Below are 24,348 nucleotides of genomic sequence, written 5' to 3' on the forward strand. Positions count from 1 at the left end.
CTCGCCGTACCCGCCCGGCGTACACACTCGGCGGCGGGGGAAACGCGCGGGCTGAGCTGCCTGGGGGGCACACTGCTTCACCTGCTGGCTGCTGCCGAGCTCCTGAGGAGCGCGGCTGAGCGGCTCCGTCTCTACAAAGTTCCTGGAGGAGGAGGAGGAGGGGGGGCGCCAAGCACAGCTCCCCCCCGCGCAGGGGGGGCGCAATGGACCGGCCCGGCTGTCACGTGGGGTAGGAAGCGAGGTGTCATGTGATTGGGGCGGGCGCGTCACGTGAAGGGGCGGCGTCACTTCCACTTCCGCTGAGCGACTATGGAGAAGGAGATGGTGGCGGCAGCGGCGGCTAGTGGCGGGAGCCGACCCGGCGGGAAGCGGCGCCGGCGGCACAAGCAGCGGCGCGCGGGCGGTGCGGAGGCCACCAAGGGAGCGCGGCTGCCGGGCGCGCTGGGCGAGAGAGCGGCGGTGGAGCGCTGCCTGGAGGCGCTAGTGTTCGGCGGCGGCCAGGACGCGGGCGAGGCGGAGCTGGTGCAGCGCCTGCGGGGCCCGAATCGGCAGGTGAGGCCGGGCAGGAGCCTTGCTGCGTGGCGCCTCGAGGAGCGGGTAGAAATGCGGGCTCCGAGGGGAGCCGACAGACGTGGGGGCCTCTCAGCCCTGGGCCTTGCAGCAGGCGTCGGTTCGGTGTCACGGGTGGGCACCAGGGGGTGCTGAGGGGTCTGCCAGGCGTCCCACGTGGTGTCCGGTCTCCATTCTTCTGCCTCTGTGAGAACGCCCTCCTCCCCACTTTTTTTTCCTCCACCTTTTTGTTGGTGACTTTTCATTCTCCTGTATTGGCTGTTCAAAAACACTTGTGCTACTGGCCGCCTACAATTCTTAATTGTGGCCCCCATCGTAGGCGGAGCTGGAAGAGATCTCCAGCAGTTGCTGAGTCCTACCCTGGTGTGAGGCAGGATCGTCCCTACCCAACTGTCCCATCCAAACTGTCACCTAGAACAGATGGGTTGCGCACCACTGATTTAAAATGAGGCGACCTTTGCCACCAGCAAATTGTTCTCATGGGTTGAGAAACGCTGATCTGGACTGTATGTAAGAGTAGATCGTGTGCTGCACGGCCCCCCAGCCTCCTCAACCTAGGGGTGCACCAATAGAGAGGTTTGTGGGGCCAATACCGATGGCTGATTTTTTTTAAGGAAGCGTATCTGCTGATACCAATCCAGTTTCTTATACAGCATGGAGAGCAGCATGCAACTGGTAAGTCTGTTGTGGTGGAAGGGGAGGGAGGGGCTGTGGGGGCCCAACCCGCAGCTGCAGCTCCAGAGGCTGGTCCAGAATTGTGCCACAGAGACAGACGCATGTGGTGCAGATCCCAGAGTAACTGGAATGGGCACCTTGTGGCTGTCAGCCGGGGGCGTGTAGATCCTAGACTGGCCAAAGCAGGCAGTATACATGCAGTGCCTGCCCTGGCCTGACAACTCTGCATGCAGCGCCCACTGTAGCCTGTTTGGCACCTGCACTACATGCAGCGCCTGCAAGCACCATGTGCAGTGTTGGTCACAGACCAACTGGAGTGGGCCCCATGTGTAGGACAGTTATCAGTGGTGGTGCCACATGTGGTGCAGCCTGGCCAGGGTGGGTACTCACCGGTCTGGGGTCTGTGCTGTGCACGCCCTGTTATAGTGCACTGCACACTGCCTGTTCTGGCTGCTGTGCGATTTGTGTGCACACAGCACAGGTCCCACACTGGCTGGAGTGGACATTGAACCCAGGTTGCCAGGGGAAGGGAGGGGATTTACAGGCCTGATTCCATCTTTGGACTGGCTCTGCACCACTCATTCAGTCTACAGAGCTGGATGAGTCTGACACCTCTGCTATAACTGCTTTGTAGACAGCCTTTTTTACCAGTGTGCTTTACCTATCATGAGTCTGTCTTCTAAACTTCTCCTTCTGAGGAAACAGTTTAGAGATGAATTGCCATAGGACTAACATTTGTTTTTTCTGTGTGTTTGTCTTTAGAGGAGATAGTGATTGTTTACACTTGCTCTCCTGAAAAGTGTCTTCTCAGTTTACAGTTGTTAAATTTGTTATTTTAGGATGTGGATACAGGTACACTTGGAGCTATTTCAAAAGGGAGTGCTTCAAAAGGACAGCAATAGTTACCTTCTAATTGTTATCTGTGAAGGACAGACGGATACAATTCTAACACAACTGCTCCAACTTTAACACTATTTCAACCCCTGCTGCTGCTTAGTAAAGCAGCACTGAAGTGGGAGTGGTCTTGCTACATTTCTGTTGTTCCTGACTTGTTCCTGCGTAACAATTAGGAGGTAACAGCTCTTGCCTTTTGAAGCGTTCACCTCTTAAAATGACTCGAGGTATACAGGTACCTGTACCCTTAGATGTATGTGTGTTTGTTTGTTTTTAAGCTTGATGGGGTACTCAGTGGAAATCTTCTGAAAGGGGACTCCAGTGATTCAGAAGATGAAGCGCAAGAGAATTTTCCTCTGTCTAAGAAACCAGCATGGGTGGACGATGAAGATGAAATTAAAGAAAAGTAAGTTCAGTTCATAGTGACCAAAAAGGGAGCAGGAGAGGTGGGACTTCGATTATGTTCCTTTTTAACTGCCTGTTTCTTGGAGGTATACAGCGAACAAAGAGTCATTAAACTTGCAGTTTTTTTTCACTTTCTAAATATGGCTTTGTCTAGGATTGATATGACCCATCGGTATCGGAAAGACATGATGAAGAGTGATGCAGAGAAGAGCCTTACCAAAGAAAAACTTCAAAGAAGACTTCAGGAACAGTAAGGTTTTTCCTATACAAACAGATTTTGCTAATCATAAATCTTGCTGCTAATTTCAATAACAAGAATTGATTTAATAGCAGTATTAAAAATGCTTTCTTTTTTCCCTTTTGACAACACCTAAATACTCAGCATGTTGCAGTGAATTGTTACTTGTGCTTTTGGAGCAAGCAACCTTGATTTCTTTAGCATTGCTCCTTGTATTATTCCTTGAAAGAGAGAATTTATATATTTTCTTTTCATTCCAAGGGCCCAGTTTCAAATTTGTGTAGCTATTGTTTCATCAATGCATTGGAACATAGTAGTAGTTTTTGTGCCCAGCAATACAGTGGCGAGTAAGAAGGGAATGTAAATAAGGAGTTGCCTGAGGGAGGAAAACAGTAGCTGAGTAGAGATTTGACAGTTGCAATCAGTGCTGGGTCTGAAAAGGAGACACTGAAGTGTGTTAATCAGTACTATTAGGGAGGAGTATTAGTTTAAAGAAGAGAAACAACATTTTGGTGAAGGCACAAGTTGTAAGCCCAAACGTACAGTTTTGTGAATATAAGAAAAGGTTGCTGCTGCTAGAAATGTAAATACCTTTGTATTTAAGGGCTTTCTGGGATACATGTGAACATAACCATGTAGGGAAAAGGTCACTTGTTCAGTTTTGAAGTTACTTCTGTACCTAAACACTTAGTCTTTTTTTCCGTGGTTAAGAAAACCAGCGTGTCCAAGAGTATTTTGTAGTTACAGCAGTTTGATCTCTGGCAATAGAAAGTGTATTTGGTGGGAGCAGACTAGAAAAGCCCTTTTAAAAGAAGGAAAGGAAGGTTTATGGGTGTCGGGTAGGAGTGTGGAACTGTGTCAGGCAGAAGATATTGTTTTCTACAGTGGCGATTGGGAATGGGGGAGGAAGTAATAGCTTTCTGGAAAAGGGGTTCTGGGCAACATGTACGTATTATTCATTGTTTCCTAAAGAGGAATGCATTCTATCTTTTTAAGGTTTCAGAGAGCTATGGGAGGAGTGCCTTCGTGGGCCGAGAGAGGAAAGAAGAAAACCAAGAAAGGTATAAGCGATGATAATTAACATGGTCAGTAAAGTATTCAGTGCTTTCAATGCGTCTTACTTTGTGTTACTACTTAGAGCTTTATTTTTGACTGCTACTCGCCACCCCGTAGAGCAAACTATGCAGAGTATGTTTTTAGCTTTGGCTTTTCAAGGCACTTTTATTTATGACTGACTTCTGCCTCCTCCCTCCGTCCCTCCCTCCCCCAAAGCAAACATCTGACTATCTTAAATTTGTGAGTTGAGATACTGGAATGAACTGTATGATCAAGAATCGGCTTCCTCTTTTAGATGACAGTGAGGATGAAGATGATGATCTTCTACAGAAGACTGGCAACTTTGTGTCTATTTCAGAGTCTTTACCAAAAGGTATTTTGCAGGTAAATAACTACCCCGCTGCATCCTTCCCCCTGGTGTTGATCTGGGTACACAGACTTCAAGACAAGAGTTGTGCTACTCAGCTGGTTGGAAAGCTGTGTTTGCCAGTATCTGTTTGGATGCCTTGTTTATCATAAGGTTTCCCTGACTTGAAAGCTTGTTTATTTTCCTTTTAGGGCACATGAAATCAGTTGTGTTTTTTTTTATCATAACTGCCATATGATGAGAGAGACTTAACGGTCAGTTTCAATACCTGTAGCCCTGTCTGTACTCTAGAAACATTAGCATTAGAGCTGTGCAAAACTTTGGTCCCTGACTTGATTCGGCTCAATTTGGTGGCCAAATCTCTGAATCCAAATTGAATCGGAACCATCCAAATCAGTTTGGAAATATTTGCCGATTCGGACATAGACACAGCTTTAAATGTTTTTTCTACATACCTCTAGGCAGCAGGCAGTTCATGAGTGCTGCGGTGCTGGGGCGCATGGAGTGTCCCACAGGGAGCTCCCCAGAGCGCACTGTTTAAAAACATTTAAAGCTGTGTCTGTGGCCCAGTTGCTGATTCTCTGAATCAGCATCAAATCTTTTGATTTGGATTCAGCTGAATCAAATCAGGTACAGTGATCTGAATCAACAAATCAAATCATGGCCCCCAATTTCAGGCCGAATCAGAACCCAATAGGGCCTATTTCACACACCCCTAATTAGTATAGAACTCCTAAGTGCCAGGATCACCTGATATCTGTTGTACCAGCTGAAAAGAAAGATGCAGTTCACTTCTCAGAGCTATTGTCAGGTTTACTGCAAACTCTTTACTTGAGGATTATTGAAACTTTGATGGCTTGCGCCAACTACATACATTCAACTAAAGGATGGCTCCAGCCTCCAAGGGTTATGCAGGAAGGATAGCGCTCTGAATTGTTCTCCAGAGTGGTGTGCATTACTACTTTACAGTGAGGTGGGGAAAAATATAAGAACTGCCATAATAGAATCATTGGAAATTAGGGTTGGCAAGGAACTTAGAAGTTCATCTAGTGCAACCCTCTTCTCAAAGCAGGACCATCCCCAACTAGATCATCCCAGCCAAATAGCTCAGACATAAGATCTGTGTAGCTTAGTATCTTGTCTTGGACGGCGACAGGTTGTATTTAGGGAGTATAAGAAGTGGAACATGCATAATGATCAAGCCTCTTGGTTACCAGCAGACAGGTTTGGGCTTGTTTCAGGTTGTTTCCGGCTATTTTATTGTGCTCTAGAATGGTAGGCATTGTTTTTAGTAGACTGGATAGGGAAGTAACTAGTTTGACAGTACAGTGCAACACCTAGTAGTCTTACACACCAGCCTTACGTGAATGTGAAGCACAACAAAAGCTAGGATTGATGTAGGATTGATATTCTTTTTTTGGGGGGGGCATTTCTTTTCAAGAGGCTTGTGTGGAAGTCATTTGCAGTTATTCTGTAGTGTTCATGCTCTTTACTGTCTAGAAAAATACAGCATATGCTTATTCTACTGGTGAGTGTTCAGATGATGGTCTGAATCTGGTAGTAATGCAGAACACTTACCGTGTGCCCTAAGTTTGAAATCACCTGCACCATCTTACAAATTGCCTGGGTCCTACATATCTAAAGCACCGCTTCCTTGCTTATGCTTTATGTGATCCCAAAGGTCATCTGCAAGTAAGTAGCCTCTTGTAACTACCATCTGCACTCCAAGTTCACTTAGTCATACATGTGGGAGGCTGCTTGGCAGTTACTCCTCAGGTCTGGAACTCCTCGCCCCTTGAGACCTGCCAGAGCCTGAGTCTGGTTATTTTTCAGAATTGGTGTAAGACTTTATTTATTTATTTAGTAGGGAGCAGGCTTTTAGCAGGTGGGTTTGTTTCCAGGTGTTCTTAAGGACACTTTTTATTGTTTTATCTGATTTGATGGTAAAGTGCTTTGAGCCTTTTTAGGGGAAAGTGGCATAAAGATTTTATTAAATAAGATTGCCTCAATCTTGTATTGATCAGTTGAGGGTAGGAACACATGTATACTGAACTGCAGCTTGTCTTGGCAACATTGTTTTGTGTTTTAGATGAAAAACTGTTTGAATGCCAATAATGAACGTCCTTCTTATGCCAAACTGACCACAGTGCAGTTTCATCCTTCAGCACAAGTTATCTTGACTGCTGGACTAGATCAGTCTGTATCACTGTTCCAGGTGAGTGATTTTATTTTATAAAATGTGAAATGGACTTGAAAGTATCATACTCCCCTGAATGTAAAAAAACTAGCTGAAAAGCCTAAGAGGGCATAAGGTAGAACTCTTCATCTGCCCCCAGTAGGGATCATGGTTGACTGAGGTTTTTGGTCTTTCTTCCGGAACAGATTCCCACTTGTGATATGTCGCATCTTGACAGTATGTGAAATAGTAATACCTGTACACATTCCACAGGAGTTTTCAATTTTGAAGGTTTCTCTGGGATGGGGTAAAATGACTTCTGTTAACAGTGGGAACTGATTTATCTACTATTACTCTTTCTTTTTGTACTTGTACCTGGAACTATCTGGTGGTCACATCAGAAATAACTTTCTATTTTTTTTCCTTCCTCCCCCCCCCTTGAAGGTGGATGGTAAAATTAATTCAAAGATACAGAGTATCCATTTGGAAAGCTTTCCAGTGCATAAGGCTCGTTTCAGTGCTGATGGAGAGCGGGTCATAGCCACGAGTATACGCAATAAAATGTTTTATGTGTATGACATGATGGGTGGGAATATTATTCCGGTAAACCAAATAAGAGGTGAGCATTAATAAATATGTCAGTATCACTTTTAATGTTCCCAGTATGAGTGTGAATCTATTTGGCGTATGTGGTGTTTGCTAAGTTTTCTAGTGTATTAAACAGCTTTTCTTAATGGAATAAAACAACACATTTTTGGTAACTCATGGTGTTTTGTGGGGCTCTGCCTAATGCATATATATATGGAGGCTATACTGTGTAATCAGCTGAAGGGATAATTATTTTTTTTAGTGCAAAAGCCCCCAACCAAGTAATTATGCCTCCAATTTGAACAACTTTTTTATCTAATTAACAAGACTGTTTTAAATATTTTCGTGAAGATGCATTATGTGCCTTTTATTTAGGACTTGGTGATTAACTATATGTAGTGCTGAGATGGCAAACCTTTTGAAAAGCAAGTTAATATTAGCTATTGTAACCTATAGCCAATTCTGTATATGTAATATGTAACAGTGTATATACACATCTAGTGCTATAGCAATTGACTTGTCCCCATGTAGTAGTAACATGGGTGTCAATAGTATAGACCATGCAAGAAGCGTCTTTTACTACAGAACTTTAGAAAACTTTAAAAATCTAAAAAGTCAGTTTTTCTGTACTTTCCCATTCCAGTGCACCCTCTTGCCCACCTATAAACTTAGGCCTTGATACTGTATGAAACCTATCAAAATACAGGACAGCTCTATTGTAACAAATTCACATGGAACCAGACAGAAACCTCATGGAAATGTTATTCCATTTTAATGGAGCAAACTATCCAACAAATGCAAAACATCAGGAAGTAGTTACAAAAAGTGGAGGCTTTCTATAAGCGGGGTTTGTTATAATTAAGCTGTTCTCAATGTAAGGCCAAGTTGGCTAAATCCCACTGAGAATAAGAACTGTGCATCTTCATGTCTGTCATGAGTTGTGTAGTATCTTGGAATTCGGATCTCTTTAGCATAGGAGAATAATTGCTTAGTATAAACTTGGCAACTGTATTTTGTTTCAGTCTTGTGTCATTTCATGAGCTTGACTCGTAAAGCTTGTGACCTACAGGCACGTTGACAAGTAAGACCTAAGTATTGGATAACAGCATTGGCTGTTATGCCCCAACAGTCTCTTGCACTTCTTCAGTCTAGTACAGTTTAAACCCTCATTTGTCTCAAGCTTTGAAGTTCTGTACTGGATAGTAAGGAAGCCCAGTTTGTTAATGACTAGCAGTGTTCTCATCCGTCTTAAGTCCTGGATCTAAACAGCCACAGCTGTCTCTTTCTTCAGGTATTTGGTGGTCTGTCGGTTGTCCAAATGTAAGCATTATCTTTAGTTCTGAGTATACAGGTACAGGGGTCATAAAATAATACCTACATGATGGATATGCTGATAGCATTGTAACTAGTGCTGTATGCCATACACGATGTAGATGCAGCCTGTTAACGTAAGTGTGGGGTTTGGTGTGTTGCAGATTTGGTTCAGCAGCTCACTAAAACATCTTGGGTGGTAAAATTCTTTGTAGTGCTTATCATAATGTTTGCATAAGTAAGATGGTATTAACTGCTACAATTTAAACCATAAGTTTTATGTAAATGTTTTGAATAGTGCAAATGTTATTTTGAAAGCAATTGCTTTTTTTTCTTTAAGGTATGCAGGAAAAATTTGTCAAAGACTTTGAGGTATCTCCAGATGGGTCATTCCTTCTTTTTACTGGGACCTCGGGTTATATTCACTTGTTGTCAGTGAAGGTAATGTCTTCATATTTGTCCATAATAGGGCTTCAGTCCCAGGGGGTTGGGTTATTGCAGGGCTCTTGGCACGGCTTTACGAGCGCTCGTGGTGCTTGGGCCAGGTGCTGGATGATTGGAAGATAGCTAACGTGGTCCCCATCTTCAAAAAAGGGAAGAGAGAGGATCCGGGCAACTATAGGCCCGTCAGGCTTACCTGTATCCTTGGGAAACTCTTTGAGAAGATCCTCAAGGAGCACGTCTGTGATGGGCCGGCTTCAGGGATGATGTTCAAGGGCAACCAGCATGGTTTCATTGGGGGCAGGTCATGTCAGACCAACCTTATTGCCTTTTATGATTGGGTCACAAAGGCAATGGATGCAGGTGTTGCCGTGGACGTAGTCTTTCTAGATTTCAGCAAGGCCTTTGATACCGTCTCCCACCCCATCCTCATTAAAAAACTAGGCGACTGTGGCATTGATGCCTACACAGTCAGATGGATTGCGGATTGGCTCAAGGGTCGTACTCAGAGGGTGGTGGTGGATGGGTCATATTCGACCTGGGGGGGAAATGGGCAGTGGAGTCCTGGGGCCTGCACTGTTCAATTTCTTCATCAGCGATTTGGACGATGGGGTGAAATGCAACCTGTTTAAATTTGCTGATGATACCAGAATTTGGGGTGAGGTGAGCACGCTAGTAGGGAGGGAAAGACTGCAGCAAGACCTGGATAGGTTACAGGAGTGGGCTGACATAAACAGGATGCGTTTCAATACTGACAAGTGCAGGGTGCTGCACTTAGGCAGTAGAAACCAGCAGCACACTTATAGAATGGGAAACTCCCTTCTTGAGAGCACGGAGGCAGAAAGGGATCTTGGAGTCGTTATTGACTCCAAGATGAACATGGGCTGCCAATGTGAGGTCACGGTTGGCAGGGCTAACTGGACCTTGTCGTGCATCCGCAGATGCATCTCAAGTAGAGCCAGGGAGGTGATCCTCTCCCTCTATGCGACGCTGGTCAGGCCACAGCTGGAGTACTGTGTCCAGTTCTGTGCGCCCCATTTCAGGAGGGATGTGGACAACATTGAAAGGGTCCAGAGGAGGCCACCCGCATGATCCGGGGACAACAGGGCAGACCCTACGTTGAAACACCGCGGGACCTAAACCTGTTCAGCCTTCACAAGAGAAGGCTGAGGGGGGGCCTGGTGACTGTCTATAAACTCACTAGGGGGGACCAGAAGGGTTTAGGGGAGACACTGTTTCCCCTAGCGCCCCCTGGCATGACAAGGAACAATGGACACAAATTATTAGAGAGTAGGTTTAGATGAGACATCCGCAAGAACGACTTCACAGTCAGGGTGGCTAGGAGCTGGAACCAACTTCCTAGGGAAGTGGTGCTGGCTCCTACCCTGGGGATCTTTTAAGAAGAGGCTTGATGACTACCTGGCTGGACTCATTTGAGTCCAGTCTTTTCTCCCGCCCAGGCGGGGGGTCGGACTTGAAGATCTACAAGGTCCCTCCGACCCGACTTCTGTGATTCTATCCTGTCAAGAAGTCATGACTGTCTAGCCCTTCTCATAATAGTGCAGTTGTGGGCAGGTGGGCTCTCCTTGGTAGGAGAGAGGCTGAAAAATGCGACCTCAAGCATTTCTAACTTTCAGAAGCCTTTTGCTTTTGGATCTGCTTATGTTGAATTTGAACCTCTCCTTTTTAAATTCCTTTCTGAAGCTGTAACTTTTTTTTAAAAGAAAAGGGTCCCGGATAGCACTGTGTGGGGAGGGGGGTTGGTTTGGTTTGTTTTTTTTCCATTTGGTAGTGTTTAAGGCTGGTAGTGAAACTAGTTTAGCTTATCTGATTCATAATGAATAGAGAACATTCTCATCTTGGTAAATGTCCCATCAATATGATTGTGGTAGAAAGCTTGAGTCTAGTTCCTAATTGTGGGGTGGGGAGAAGTAGTAGCACAGAAACTAACCACTGTGTTCAACACTTATTGGCTGTCATAGTCAGTGGAGGTATTGCCCAGGTTGGTAGGTAATGGAGACTGAGCTGTGCTTATTGCACTAACTTGCCTGACGTACTTCAGAATTGTGCAGGAGAACAGAACAAAGCATGAATCAAAGTAGATTCTAGCTGACTGTTCTCATGCCAGATCCTGAGTTAATTTTTTAAAGAACCATACTTCTGGAGGATGGGAGGGGACAAAAGTAACATGTAACCTACAGTGTTTGTCAGAGGAGTGCCAATGAGCTGTTTCAGTATCTTATGCATTTGAATGTCATGCAAACTTGTCATGGCACTTTTTCACTTCAGATGTAAAGCATCCCCTTAATATTAGATATTAAGCCACAAATTTCATATTTGCAGCCAACCAGAAAGAGATGAAGGCGGTGAAATCCCCTGTCAAATGAAGTTGAAAATAATAAGTAGACATGCTTGGGTTTAAATGTTGAATATTTCTTAAAACATTAATACACCACTACCTCATTTTTATAGTCTTGTTAAATTGAAAATATGTCTACTTTTTGTAGATGTTTTCTTTGTTCTTAAATATCTAACAACCCTTTCTAAGGACTTATTACTTGGTCCTTTTTTAAAAGCAAATTTTGGAAGAAATAGCAGCTGAAAATCAGTGCCTTGATCAAAACTTAAGTAAAAGTACTTGCGGTTTGCCCGTTTTAGGAGAGAAGTGTTTTTGGAGGTACAAGAAACTTTTATTCAGAGAGAATCCATGATAGGCAGCAGTACCAGTAATGTTCTAATACTGGTATTGTAGCCTACATGTAGAAAGCCAAGTCGGTTTGGAAAAATGTGGGTACATCGTGAGATGAGGATGTGCTTTAGTTGAAGGCTGTTTAACCACCTACAGCCCCGATCCTGCAACTCTACCTGCCCTTGTTCACCAAGAGGAGTAACAGGAGAATATAAGCCCTAAGGTGAATTTGATGTCCAGCTAGATGCATCAGAAACCTGATGTACTTGATAACGCTCTTAGAAAAGCTGTGCGTCTATTGGAAAAGGGGAAAGGAGTCTTCTAGCAGTAGAACAGCAACACATTTGTGTTCCAGAAGTCATGCAGGTCTGAGTCATCCTTGCTCTGTTGAACACTCATTCTTCATTTAAGTATTACTCTTCACTCCTAGACAATGGAACTGATTGGCAGTATGAAGATAAATGGGAAAGCTGTTGCATCAAACTTCACTCCTGATAGCAGCAAAATTTATACAAATTCTGGTAAGCTATTCATGCTTCTTTCAGCATCATATTTTATGCTTAATAACACTACAATTCATGGGCATTTTTCTTTTTTTGATAACAGTGCCCATTTGAAAAAGCCCTTTATATAAGCATTTTTAAAACACAATTACAAATATACACTTTTTGCACAGATTCTGATTTGCTGGTTCTAATTTTTCTTTGCATTTGCATTGCTTGCTTTTGCCAACTATTAGGAAAAATATTAAGGAAGTTTAAGAGGAAGTGTTGAATGGCATATACAATGGTACAACACAGTAGTTAAGATGCTTAACAGCCATGTGCTACTTCTAGATTTATAGAGTAAAAATTTTAGTTTCCCCAAAATGGCACCATAACAAGTGCACAGCACCAGCTTCCTGCTTGGATCATGTGCTCTGAACCACAATGCCTTGCTGTCCTGAATTGTTACCTCTGTATACAAACTGTAGATTACCACCAGAACTTTTTTCAGTGACCTGCTAGTTAGTTGCCATTCAACAGGGAAAAAAATCCTGCCATATAAAACACATTTGAAAACATGATTTCAACAAAGCTTTCAATGCTTTACCTTTCTGCTAGAAGTTCTGAATAGTGCAGGTATGTTCAACAGTTCCCTTTTTGTTTAGAATAACTCTTAGCTGCTCATTATTTTAGCTGATCCTTTCCTGCGTTCCATTTACCATGGAGTCCTTAAGTGTAGTCTGACATTGTGTTGCTATTGGTAACCTTGGATTAGAAAGCAAAACAAATAGTTTGTTTTATATGTGAGACTAACATCTCAGCAAGATGCTAATCTTCCACAAAAGTGGAATCAACTGCGGATAGCCTGAGGGAGTTGCTGAAAGCAGTAGTACTAAAAATCTAATGTGGCGGTATCTCAACTTTCTGTAGTGCAGAGGTACCCAAACCTTTTCTTATTGTGTACCCCTTCCAGATTTACCAGATGCCTGCGTGCCCCTACCAGCATACCTTTCATATTTTAGCATCTTAAATGCCAATTATTATTATAATGAATATTAAATCTGCTATTGCATAACTTCTCCTACCTGCCCAGAGATATCTTGTATACCTTGAGGGGTACACGTACCACAATTTGAACCCCTGCTGTAGTGCTTTCATGCCAGGCAGTAGGCCTGTGAGAAGCAGCTAGTATTTGCTTTGTATTTGGATTCGACCAACCTGGAGGACAGTGATTTGATTTGGCGATTTCAAATCGCTGCCCTGAATCGAACAGGCCCCTCATCCCCTGCCCATTCTCCCAGCCCTGTCAATGGCTGCCTCACCCGGCCTCAGTGTCCTGGCGCTTTTAAAAAAAAAATCTCCTCCGAATCAAATTGGCAACTGAAGCTTCACACAGCCCTACTAGCCAGCTTCAGATTGAGAAGAGTATTAAATTTGAACATTGTAGCTGTATTATAGAATTTTGAGGTGGCTTGAAACCTATCTTGCATTCAGGTACATAGAGACACTGCGTGGAGTACAACTATCTTAAGCAACATCTTCAAGGGCAGAATTCTTACTGGGATTCAATACTTGGTGTGATGTAGCAAAAATTGTATTACTGTTTAAAAGAATATAAAGACAGTAATGGATATTTTCTTCAAAGGCTCCTCTTCATGTGACTATTCTCCATGGAACAGAGTAGACAGTGTTAATCAGGTTAAAGCTGAAGCCATCTTTGCTTCATTTCTATAGCTATAGAGTTGCACAAGTATAACAGTTGCATGTCAACAGCTGCTTTCCCTATTAACACACAACTTGTCATTATCTTTTTATTTTGTTTCTTGTGTCACTGGCATAACATACAATTGTTTAAGCATGAGAAGTGAAAGTTGAATTTAGCATTTAATATCTTGTTCTGCTGTTTTGGCAGACTTGCAAAGCATATGTTTGATATCCACGGTTCAAAATGTGTTAATAAAAATAAAGTGAACGTTAACTCTCATTCAAATCCTTTTCCTAATCTGCTGATTTGCTAGTAGTCTTAGTACAATAACCAACCATTTGTTTCCTCCATCGTTCTTCAGATGAAGGTGAAGTTTTCATTTGGGATGTAAAAAGCAGGCGATGCATAAATAAGTTCACTGATGAAGGCTGTTTGCATGGAAGATGTCTTGCTCTATCAAAAAATGGCCAATATGTGGCATGTGGGTAAGTGACAGTATGCTACAGAATGTCATATTCTCTCACTTTGGAGCCCTTGGGTAAATTTTTTAACATTTGCAACAAATAAGGAACTAGTGGCTAGGAGTTAATTTTTGGTGAAGACGGGTATGGACTAGGAGTCCTATTCCATTAAACACCTAGCCATTGCGTTCCATGGGTATTCATATAATATAGTGTTGACTAAACACCAGTAACACATGTACATATTTTTACTAGCTCAGTTTCTGTTAACATGGTGTTAGCTACTCCATCTGTTTAAAAGGCAGACCTGAATCTGTGACTCGTTCATTAATACTATATTTACTCAAATCCAAGATAAGGTAAGGTACCAGCCCATCCTGGGGCAAGGGGAGGGGAGATTCTGGCCCTTCACCCCACTTCTGCTGCTTTCCCTGCCATGCTGGTTGTTGGAATGGAAGATAAAAACTTAAAATGACCCACCAATAAAAAGATTCTTTCCATGAAAATATAACCAGTTTTATAACTTTCAGTGTGTAGGATCCAATTATTAGGGGTTGTCTTAAATGCAAAGTCTTCTTGGATTCAGGTAAATATTTTCTTTCCCCCCCCCTTAGTCACTTTCCAGCTCCCTGTTTCTTACAGTTGCTGTTGTGTATTATTTTAAATACCAGTTCTTATGTTGGAGAAACCTGAAAAAAATCCTATATAAAAATGGTTATCTGCTACAGAAACAGTTGGGGGAAAAAAGCTAACTTTTAAACATGTTTAGGTGGGGGTCTCTGTTGGTTGGCACAGCTTGTGCAGTTAGTGCTGTTGCTGCTTGTCCAGTTGGATTACTCTGACGTTTTATGCAGATGGGGTGCAGAGAGCTCTGTGAAAAACATTTCCTTTAAAATAATTTGAAAAATAACATTTCAGATTTGAGTTTCATCTAGCTCTGTGAATGAATGTTTATTTCAGTGTTCAGCTTGTCAATCTGAAGTCCTGTTTTGCATCATCTGAAGCCCATTTCTTCACTTGGAAGCTTAGTTTATTGTTGAAAATGTACTTTTAAATTTAGTTTTTAGAGAAACCAACTTTCTCGTTCAGGGTGAAAATGTCGTATATGTTTGTTCCTAAAATCAAATGCATCATTTAGTTTGTTGTCTTTTATGCAATACTGTCTTTTGAACCTGCAAGATAAAATAGAGATTTTGATGAACTGTAACTATTTGTCCTTGTGTCTAGTTATAGCAGAGTGCACTCTACTTAATATAGTACTCTAGAAAAGTTACTTTTTTATAGCTTTAAAGAAATGGGCTTAAATTTAAGACCAGACAGAATGAAAAAAAATGCAGCTATAATTCCATTTTTGGTGGTTGTTATATCCCTCAGACAGTTAGTTGTTTATTCATTCACTACTTTGGGCAGGAAAGAGCATTAAGAATTGACAAGTAAAGCTGCATTTCTTTAAATTGAACAAACTTGATTTATGGTACTTATGAAAGCATTTGGAGCGGGCGGGATATGATTGTTTACTTATAGCTCATTTTAGTCCAAGTCATATTTTAGAGACAACTACTGATGCTTGACCTTGATCTGAATCCTCTTGATGAAGCTGGAAGAGCCATTCTCTTGTTGCAGATGTAGTTCACCTGAAGTGGCCTTGTCTGAGGCAGTGATTGATAGGTGCCAGAACCCTCTAGAATTATATTAGCTAATCTTCAAGATGAATAACACTACACAACTATTTTTTTAAAATTCAGATGTGAAGCAGCAGAAGTATATTCAGCATAAAGTGATGAGTGTTTTTTTTGTTTGTTTTTAACATGACGTTTTAACCTGGGGGAAAAATTAGACCATGCAAGCAGTGTCCCTCCAAAAGGAAATCTGGCCTGCTCTGAAAACTGGTGTGCGAACCAGGGAACTACCAGAGCTGATTAGCTTAAGCTGTAGAGACTTATGTTAAGAAGTCAGTCATCCATAATGTTCTAATATGGTCTTTAAATTGTGTACATGCATATACTAGATATGCGATGATAGTTTAACTTGTAGAGATGCCATGTGAATGATGAATCACTCTTCTATATGTTTTTTGAATAAACTTTGTCTTTTTTTTTTCTTTAGCTCCAGTTCTGGTGTTGTGAATGTGTATACCAGTGAGACTTGCCTCCAGGAAGCCAATCCTAAACCAGTCAAAGCTATAATGAACTTAGTTACAGCTGCTACCTCTCTGGTGTTCAACTCCACCACAGAAATTTTGGCAGTGGCCTCCAATAAAGCAGATGACGCTGTCAAACTGGTATGTTGAGTTCTGTTTTTTGAGGTTTTTGGGGGGAAAGAGTATATTTTTACCCAAACTTGGGAAGGGGCAGAATGAGGAAAAGAACCTTTTGTTAGTTGGAATTGTGTTGGATATGTGGATACTACTGTTCTTACAAGTTTAGTGTTGGACAAATAAAATAGTCTGATGCACTGTATAAAGTAGTAACTTGAAAACTGGAGCCGAGATGTCCAACTAACAGTTGAACTAATTGTGGTGCCTGTAGTAAAGCCCTTCCTTCCACCCTTTCTAAAACGACCTCCTGCCACATTCTATTGGAACAGCAGCAGGGTGCATATAGGGTGTAGGTGTAATTCAGATTGTCACTGGCACTTTATGACAGCCTTCGACAATAGCAGCCACTTTACTATGGATTTCCTACACTGGCTCCCTGAGGAAGTTGGTACTTGCCTTGCCAGCTACCTAGGTAATAGTGGAGATGTCTAGTAATTAGTTGGAGAATGATGAGACTGGGGCCCCTTCTACGTGGTGCATCTATTGTACAATTGACGGATTAATTGCACAATTAAACCAAAACCAGCTACATGTGCAGAGTACTGCCTAACATACCATAAAAAGTTTCAACCAGCTATAAAGTTAGACCTCGAAAATGTGTAATATACACATTTTATATATATATAGCTGTAATTTGTACATAGAGCAGGGTCTTCCCTGTGGCTGGGAGCCATGTCAGCATGAACAGCTGGTGCTGGGAGTCCTGCAGTTGAAGATCTCATTTAACTCCCATTTTCTGAGTAATTCAGGAGTAACCAGCGATTAAGCGGAAGGCAAAGAAAAATGGCTTCTACATATTGCCTTTGCATTCCCATCATTTTGTTACCTTTTGGGGGCTGCTGAACTGAAGTCTTGAGCTCCCTGGCACAGCTCCCATTTGACATAAAGGCTTCTTCTAGGCTGCTGTTGTCCATTTATGCAAATAAGAGGCTAACAGTAACATGCCCATAACTGAATTAATCCCAGAGGGTGTTGAAATGGTTGTCTAGCCAAAATCTTGGAAGATGCAACTTAGGTACTTTCAGTGTAACAGATAACGCAACACAAGTAGACATAAAAGCCAAACATAGGTAAGACTATGATTGATATTACTTAGACTTCTACTGTGCTAGCAGTCGAATCGTATTACTAAGTGGTTCTAAATCTGTTACTTTTCTGATGAAAAGAAACCAAATATAAATTATTAGAAATTTTCAGTGGAAGAAAACTTGAAACTAGCTCACCGATTACAATCAAGGAGATGATTTTAAATGAGTGAATCAGTTCTGTTTTAACCTAACAAAGTTAGGAACATAAATCCACAGGAGTAAAAGACAGACTAAGAACACACACAACTCAAATATACCTCTGTCCCAATGTTGCATTTAGCATGTTGTAAAAGTGTTAGCCTTGCCTGCCTCCCACATCATCTGTAGTTTTAATGGGACAAGTTAGTCAATCTTAATGCCTTTTTCAAATGCAGTAAGGATTCAATTCTTTATTTAGGACAAGTCAAATGAGATCCTGATTCAGGGTTCTCTACATTTTCTTAGGAATAGGTTTTGGTGCAAAATGTTCCATTTAAAAATATTTCAGGATATGATATATTGCATCTCTTAGTTGCATCTGCCAAGCTTTGCTCTACTTGACTTTTAACTTTCCTGTAATAGATGTTGTTTTATCTCTTCCTATTCCTGCTTTCTACAATGTATACATATGACTTTTTTTCAATTCTTGCATGCCTGTCTCTCCCTTCCCCTCTTCTGTAAAACATCTCAACTTTTTTCTCTCTTCTTTCTATCCCACCCATTCTACCACTTAATTGCTAGATAATGAAACTAACAGGAGATGCCGGTTACACAGGCGAAAACTGCAGAGAGAGTGATCGGTTAGCAGACATCAAACTTCCCCCTAGCTGTTGAAAGGTGGAAATAACTGAGGTTCTTAATTAGGAGGAAATACTTATGTTGGTGGGTCTTGTCTGAGCCTCCAGTCCTCTCAGTTAACTGCCTTCATTGTTGGTCATGAATGCCAAAATTACTATAGGATTAAATTGACCTGATTTCTTGGGGGGTTTGCTGTAGCCCATGGTGTCTTCAGCATAAGGAACAACAAAACCTGATTTTATTTTTTTTGCTTCAGTTCAGCAAGGTTTTGAGTAGGGGAATGGGCACTGGAGTGAACTGCCAGCTGTTGAGACAGCGTAGTACAGAACCTCACTCAAGTTTGAGAATATGCACTGTTTCTAATTTTACACGACTGAAGAAATGCAGCTTTCAGTCTTGGATTCTGCACAGACCTGTGGCACTTGCCAATGATGCTGTCCATATACGACAGAGGAGTGGCTTTTTGATATGTGTTGCTGAACAGTTAATTATCTGGTTTTCATTTTAATGGTGCCTTTTCATTATGATTGACTCAAATGAACTTCTTAAGCTTTTGTGCCTTTAAAAATGGCGTAGATCTTGGAGTTGTTCAGAGTTCAGTAATAACTAGAGGTGCACCAGTACATCAGTTATTTTGTAACTGATGAAAGGAAAATTGACAGTATTGGCAGTCGGCTGTCTTTGGCTAATGTGGTGGATTTAATGTTGCTCATAAATGCGGCATGCATGTGGCCAGGAGTGCAACTTGGCATCTTGGAGACCAATATCTGGCTGGTAAGTCTGAGGGGAGAAGGGGGTGGGGGGCAGATTGAGGTCCCCACAGTGTGGGAGGGAGTGGGGCTGGGGCAAGGGCAGGTGCTGCCCAGCTAGGGCAGGGCATGAGACAGGGCTGGTGGCTTGTGCGGGGGGCTGGCCCTCGCAGCTGCTCACACCCCAGGGAGGTATGGGGGCACACTGTTCCCTGGATCTGTGGTTGGGGTAGGGGTGGGCTGCCACTGTGCGTTTGTGCTTAGGCTGGGCCAGGGCAGGCAGCAGCAGCACTGGGAGGGGGGCTACGGGGTTGGCGCCCCTGTAGCCTACCTCCCAGTGCTGCCGCCACCCGCCCCATCCCACTGGGTAAGAGCGCAGCCACAGGAAAGAGCCTGGCACAGTCCCCAAGTGCAAGTGTACAGTGGCAGACTGTCTTTGCTCTGCGCACAGATCCAGGAGGCCACGCCCCCCATGTCTCCTCCAGGGCTGCATGCAGCAGTGGGAGCCCCCCCCCCAGTGAACTGCTGGCTCCATCCTGTGCCCCACCCCAGTTGGGCAGCGTTGACCCCAGCCCCATTTCCTTCACTGTGGTGGCCTTGATCTGCAACCCCTCTTCCCTCCCCCACAGACTTACCAGTCAGATGCTGCTCTCCAAGCTGCCGGGCTGCGTATCAGCAGTTGGATCAGTATCAGCCGATATGGCTGGTAAGTAATTGGGCATTGGTATTGGCCCAAAAAATCTTTATCCATGAACACTTATTGGTAACAGTCTGTGATTCCTCAAAAGTGCTCATCTATATACCATGCAGTGTAAGGTATTTTTTCATAAAGCTATAGTAAAAGTTTAATTTCCATGTTGAGTTGCTGCTAAATATTGGAAATGAAGGCCCAGAAAATGGATGGTGGGTATACTTCTGTTGCATTAGCGGTGCTAGCGCTGATTTAAAAGTGTGTGCGTAAGACACTTGTGAAAAGTACAGATATTGAGTTTCATGGGTTTCTTAGGAGACCCGATGATGGAGAATCCTGAAAGCAACTTTATATTTAGTACCAGTACACTAAAGATTGTAGAGTTCTGTATCTCAGGGTTGTTCTGGTAGCTGGCACTGAATTTAATAGTTAAGAGCAACTATTATGTTACCCATTATATAGTAAAGGCACAAAAAGCAAAATTTTTTAAATGTAATATTAAAATAATTTAATAGTATTGAGGGGGCTTTTAATGTTGACATATTTGGTGGTTGCGTGGACTTTGATGTAATAGCTAATTTATAACTTCTTAACAGGTACACATTCCTTCATTTACTGTATTCTCAAACTTCCCAGTGTTCAGAAGAAAAGCTATTTACCTTACTCAATCTATGGATTTCTCTCCCAGAAGTGGCTTTTTTTCTATTGGAAATAACAAAGGAAAAGCTTTGTTGTATAGGTATGTATTAAACTAGGTTCATTAATTCTTAGTTAAAGAAAGTATTACCTTGTGAGATTGGTGACAGCATTGTCTTTGACCTCTGGGTTATCAGTTCACAACAGACCAACTTAATTAGCTTTATAAAAAATAAAAAGTGGTATTTTGTACAAAAAATAACTTAAAACCCCTCCCCCAACTTCCATGTTCTTAAAATCAAACTTGCAATCATCTTAATAGACTGTCCAGTAGATTTAATCCACATTTTTTTTAAGCATCCATACCAGAAAGCTACCATCATTTCAGCAGAGACCAAAGACTGAGTGAACAAGCTGCTGATTGTGTTGTTCTTATTCTTCAGGAACAGAGTTAAGGCATATCGAAAGGTTTCTCACATTGCCCTGCTAACTTCACTGTATATGCTAGATTTGTTCTGAGTACAGTATCTGCTTTCAGTTTTCAGGGCTAAGTACAAATGGTGAAAAAACCCGAGGCTGGATCAATTCAGTCTTCACAGGTTGGTCTAAGCTGCATAGATTGAACCGATAAGCAGGTGAACAGACATTCACTTTTGATTCTGGAATTGCAGCCCCATGTTGCCGGCAGTAGCCCAGTCCAGAAGCTAGGGGGTGCCAGAGCATGCCTCCTTGGTCAGCTAGAGCAGACAGCTTGGGCCAAAGCTAGCCCATCTACACTATGAGGGGAGGTTTGCAGGAGAGGTGTAAAGCATCCTGGGATGCTGTGGGACTGTGAGTTAACTTGAATCTAGAGGGGATCTGAGACGAGTTCAATTAACTGATTTAACTTAAACCAGTTAAGTCTGATACTACATCCACCCAGGTTTATCTTAAACTGGTTTCAGCCAGAACTGAATTTCTGTGTTGTGTTACACATTGGAATCAGTTTCCTATTACTTATACCAGTTTGTGTAATTTCTGTCCTGAACCCAGGTCTGCGAAGTGAGTGCTTGTTAAAATAGTACGGCTTCAGTTCTCTCTCATTTGAGCAAATAAGCAATGACTTCTTGGTTATTTTAACAAATTGTAGTAGGTAGCTTGTAGTCTGCAATGGTATCAACCTATTAGGGATGCTCTGTGTTTCCTTGTAGATAGAATTTCCCCCCCCCCCCAACTCAGCTTATGAACCAGTTCTGTCTCCCATGCTGACACTTAACGTCAAATCGCATTATTTTGGTCAGCCATGGCTGGAAGGTGTAGGAAGATGAAGTGAATCCTGCATATTTTAAGATGCTCATGCACAACCTGTCTGCCAAATTGTCACGTAACCTGTACGTGGAGGAAATGAATGCGTGGCGAAGACCTTTTGTCTTGTATCAACCAAAGAGCTCAGTAAAGCTGGAATGTCTTATTGTGCTAGATGATGTAGAAATACTCTTTTGTATGTGAACAGTTTAGAGGGACTCCATGAAGGAATCTGAGCCTGTTAGGTCAGATTAGTCCTAAGCTAAGGTTCTTCTTATGGAGACATGAGCAAAGTCCCATAATTGACTTAAATCCTTGTGGCTGGTCAATGAAATGAGAACATTTTGAGGTAGGGAGGAGTATTCATTACAACCTCCATGTCAAATGTGCTGCTATCCATTTACTCTGGACAAAAACAGACTACTAAGCTTTATTGGCTCTCTGTGAATAATAGTATGCTGTAAATATGGACAACTCAAGTTCTTGTTTTTGGGAGGGGGTGTTAATGTAATTTGACATATCAAAGGCTGACAGGTGGTGAGGAGAGCCTGTGAAAAGATGAGGTTCACAACAGTAAGACTGTAAAAAGAGGGAGGAAATGACGAGGTGCATGCTTTGGCATATGTGAGCTTGGAAGTAGCACAGCTGTGGTTCAAGTGCATCTTCCCACAAGCTATTAACCTTTGTTCCTGAAAGCTAATGTGGCATGGGTATAGTTAACAAAGAACTCTAGGCAACTGCTAAAGATTATAATGTAAAAGATTTACGATATGATAGCTAGAAACCAGAGTTTCTACCTAGAATGCTAACTAAAATGCCGTACCACATGGAACAGGTTAACAAGTTGTTTAAAATGTCATTTTTCACTCTCTTTTTTTTCAGAGTGAACCATTACTCAGATTTCTGAGGCAGGATGCACCATGATGAAAGCTGCTTGGTGGCTCAAAGGTACAAGTAACTTCTGAACAGCTGTTGATAGCATAATTTGACGGAAGCTGAAATTTCTTCTTCCCTCTGATGAATTACTCTTTTCCATACAGTCCAAATTAAGTTTCAAGTGTATAGTTCTCTGTGGGTGTGTGCACGATTGGGGGTTTTTTGGGTGGGGGCAGTAAACAGCTGGGAGCAGAACTGAATGGTGTGAGAGAGAAAAGGTGCCAAATAGGCTAATTGTGAATTTCCCCACCAAAAAATTCAGCTCTGACTAGTCAATCGACTGATGTTGTAAATGGCATCAGTTTGCACAGGTGTACACCTAAAGAAAGGTGAAGTGGTAAGTTGCAACAGCCAAACTCTGCCAACAAGGTTCCAGCTTTTGGTATTAAGTTTAACCTGTTCATAGGAAAGTTGCACAATGACTCACGTATTTCCATTTGGGTAGTATTTTTTGCTTTTTAACCAATAACTTGGTATTAATGAGGCAACTCAAATGCCTTTGAAGGTCAACTGAACAAAATGCAGAATTTACATAAACTTCACAGTATACGTGTAGTTTCTGTGACTTCTAATGTGGTGTTTCTTTTCCAATCTCTCCTCAGATGCTGTAATCTGAAGTTTCAAAGTATGCTGACAACTTCCTGCAGATTTTTTTCCATACTCGCTCTAGCAGTTGGGGTGGGGGGAGGGTTATTGGAAGTTCATAAGTACCAGTGCTTTTGTGACTTGTGTAATTTTAATAAAAAATCTTGGCTTGTCCAGAAAACCGATATTGGCTTCAACTTTGTGTTGGTTTTTTTGGGTTTTTTTAGTGCTAGAAGTAGGCTTTGAATGACTGTTGATAGTATAACATAACATAGCCATAGCACCATGTAAGCTATGCTTTTTCAAGGAATGCTTGTTTCAGTTACTCTTACAGTCCGTGTTCCAGTGTTAAAATTGAAAACAAGTTCATCATATTAAGCACTTAGGCTGCTTGTAGACATTAAAAAAAAAAAAAAGACATTTTAAATTTGGCACACCCCTGTGCTGAGCCCAGCGCATGCCCAGAAGAGGCATTGTGTTGGTTGGACCTGGGAATCCCAACATATGTATAGGTCAGACGCTATACTGGGGCTTTTTGGTGCTTTTATTTTAATAGCAGATTGAATCAGCTTTAGATAAAAGCACCAAAAAACTCTGCTGAAACACCCGATCTACACAGATGCTGCAGGGTTGAAGTAATGCAGCCTTAGGTGTTAGTAAAACCTCAGTTGGTCTCAGTGTCATACCAGTATCTCTCTTAAAATTCAGATGTATAGGCTTTCCTTTTATTGAATTCTTAATCGTGGAGAATGCCAGACCAATCTTTATTTTCATCTGAAGGAGACCTGTCATTGCTACTCTTAAGTATTAATGCTACTTGATCTATAGGATCAGCTAGGAAGGGTTACACTATATCTGTCCACAGTTTGTCAGTGGAGATGTGATTAGAATTCTGTTTCATTATTACTTTCTTTTTTATCAAGCTGGCTACTGAGCTCCTAAAGGAGAAAAAGTCTTAAGAACAAGACTGACGAGAAATTAGCTGTTGGTGGCATAACTTGGTGATGTGTGACTGCCATATTGGCAGAATATGCCAGTTGCTCAAGTTGAGCGGGAGGAGAATGCAATTGTCCATTTTGCAGAAGAATAACTACTACTTAGAACTGTATATTATTGAGATGGAGAGCTGTAGTTACCCAAGTAATCAGTAGCTGTGAAATCAATATTGAGGCTTCTGTGTGGGTGGAAGTACTAAAGGAGGTGTCAAACTCACTTTGAGTGTAT

At 42.2% G+C, this 24,348-nt stretch overlaps 2 protein-coding genes across 3 annotated transcripts in view; one reads left to right on the forward strand and one right to left on the reverse strand.

Annotated features, from left to right (window-relative positions):
- MBTD1 (mbt domain containing 1) overlaps positions 1–214 on the reverse strand; it is a 48,962-nt gene extending 48,748 nt beyond the window's left edge. Inside the window, exon 1 of the mRNA XM_090061690.1 lies at positions 82–214. The gene's annotated coding sequence lies outside the window, so the exon portion shown is untranslated. The remainder of the gene's footprint in view (positions 1–81) is intronic.
- UTP18 (UTP18 small subunit processome component) lies at positions 176–23,231 on the forward strand. Of its 2 annotated transcripts, XM_090061692.1 has the most exons (14): positions 176–552; positions 2,418–2,545; positions 2,699–2,794; positions 3,779–3,843; positions 4,134–4,222; positions 6,295–6,420; positions 6,826–7,000; positions 8,621–8,721; positions 11,841–11,931; positions 13,962–14,085; positions 16,168–16,342; positions 20,280–20,422; positions 22,486–22,551; positions 23,142–23,231. In XM_090061692.1, exons 1-13 carry the CDS (start codon positions 310–312, stop codon positions 22,508–22,510), a joined length of 1,581 nt encoding a protein of 526 aa, XP_089917818.1. In that variant the 5' UTR covers positions 176–309; the 3' UTR covers positions 22,511–22,551; positions 23,142–23,231. The 2 variants fall into 2 exon arrangements, with proteins under 2 accessions (XP_089917818.1, XP_089917819.1); XM_090061693.1 differs by lacking the exons at positions 20,280–20,422; positions 22,486–22,551; positions 23,142–23,231 and adding an exon at positions 19,622–20,177.
- The last annotated feature ends 1,117 nt before the right edge of the window (positions 23,232–24,348 follow it).

The sequence above is a fragment of the Crocodylus siamensis genome, chromosome 8 (genome assembly GCF_052110815.1).
Source record: "Crocodylus siamensis isolate JL-2025a chromosome 8, ASM5211081v1, whole genome shotgun sequence".
NCBI lineage: Eukaryota > Metazoa > Chordata > Crocodylia > Crocodylidae > Crocodylus > Crocodylus siamensis.